At 38.0% G+C, this 1743-nt stretch overlaps 1 protein-coding gene across 1 annotated transcript; it reads left to right on the top strand.

Annotated features, from left to right (window-relative positions):
• The first annotated feature begins 489 nt into the window (after positions 1 to 489).
• LOC121751006 lies at positions 490 to 1435 on the top strand. Its single transcript, XM_042145705.1, has one exon. The coding sequence runs from the start codon at positions 778 to 780 to the stop codon at positions 1312 to 1314; it is 537 nt and encodes a 178-aa protein (XP_042001639.1). The 5' UTR covers positions 490 to 777; the 3' UTR covers positions 1315 to 1435.
• Positions 1436 to 1743: the final 308 nt, after the last annotated feature.

Raw genomic sequence — 1743 nt, 5'->3', positions numbered from 1 at the left:
AATTATAAGCATAATTGCATAGGAAAACCCCCTCTCTTTATTTTATAGTACTACTGGTGAGTTATATTTTATCCTAATAACAATATATTCATATACGTAAAAAACCCCTCTAATTCTTTTTTCCATTATATACTTAGAAAAAGAAATAAATAAGATATCTAAATAAACATATCCTCTAGTCTAGTCATGAGCAATAATGAAAACGCCTAAATAGATTTGCTTCAATGTTCGTGAAAATGCTAATTGTGCTATTTAGGAGTGTTTTCTTAGCTAGTTGTGTGGGCGGATAATTCTTGGTGATTATTAAGTGATGTTGTAATTGCGGGTATAGATTAATGTGTTAAAGTAAATTACTGTATTAATTTTAAAAAAATTTAGTTTGACCTAAGTCGAATTATAGATCATGTTGTGCACTATAAAGGGCAGACTTCAAATTCTTTAATTTCTTTTTATTATATGATGTTATTTTAATAATAGAGACGTATAAGGTTATCAAATTATAATGAGGTCATTTATGCATCCTGTACAGTACTATATATATGTACATTTTCATGTTCCTTTACGCTGCACTGTTATGCTACAGTGATAAAAAGAAAAACAGAGAAGAAAAAAAAACGTTTCTCAATTTTCTCTTTTTACAGCAGAAATGAGAAAAAAAAATTGATTTTGTTTTTAGCGTGAAAACTTTTGCGGTGGTGTAAATGTACGTCGAATCTGTTGTCCTCGCAGCAATCGGCGTCCAATTTTAGAGCGAGAGAGAGAGAGAAATAAAAAAAAATGTGCGATCGCAAAGCATCCCCGCCTTCCTCCTCGTCGTCGAGCGCCGCCGCCGTGAACCGCTGCTGGAGCCGGCATTCCGCGGAGGAGGAGGTCGGTTGCACGGGGAGATCGTGCCAGTCGTGCACGGCAGGCGTGATCGCGGACTGCGTCGCCGTCTGCTGCTGCCCGTGCGCGGTGGTCAACATTTTCACCCTGGCCTTCGTGAAGCTGCCGTGGTCGGTGGCGCGGAGGTGCATCGGCCGCCGGCGGGAGAGGAGGCGCCGTCTGGAGGAGGCGATGACGTCGGAGATCGTGGTGAATATTGGCGAGGAGTTGTTAAATGACGAATTAGGGGCTGAGTTGAAAGGGGAAGAGGTGTGGTTGGAGTTGTATGAGTTGGGGCATTTGGGTTTTGGTAGGGGGGTTCCTTTACGGGGGGGATTCCTTTCCAAGACAAGGGCGATTAGGGAATTTCGCTTCCCTTTTTCACATTTCTTTCCCCGAGGGAAAAGCTTTACCATTTTTTACGGTCTTCATTGGTGGATATTTAAATGACCGTTTTACCCTTATAGAATATCTGTAGTTTTAGCAGTTATTGATGGCCGATTCGTAAAAAGAAAGTTTCAAGAATTTCTCCCTCTCTTTCTCATCATTTTGTACACATATCTGTTGGGATTTTTTTAAAATTATACTACTACAATTGGGTATTTTCAAAACTCATAATTGAGTATTTTTGCCCAATCTTATAATAATGAGATATTTTGGTCGTCAAAGTTTTATATGTAATTGGAGTAGTTGGTTCTTCTGATTATGAATCAGATCTGACTTGGCTTTGGCTATTAAAAAGAAAACATTCATGATTTCTTTTTTGTTCTGATTTTATTCCTAATTTTTCAATATAACTATACTCTGATGTAGACGCGTGGATGTGAAAAATAACATTTCCTTGATTTAATTACTAAACATAGTTATTGACTTTTAAAA

Source organism: Salvia splendens, chromosome 10 (assembly GCF_004379255.2).
Source record: "Salvia splendens isolate huo1 chromosome 10, SspV2, whole genome shotgun sequence".
NCBI lineage: Eukaryota > Viridiplantae > Streptophyta > Magnoliopsida > Lamiales > Lamiaceae > Salvia > Salvia splendens.
This window is presented reverse-complemented; position numbering and strand designations above follow the sequence as displayed.

Coding starts and splice junctions, on each gene's coding strand:
- LOC121751006 (XM_042145705.1), top strand. CDS start 778: ATGTGCGATCGCAAAGCATCCCCGCCTTCCTCCTCGTCGTCGAGCGCC.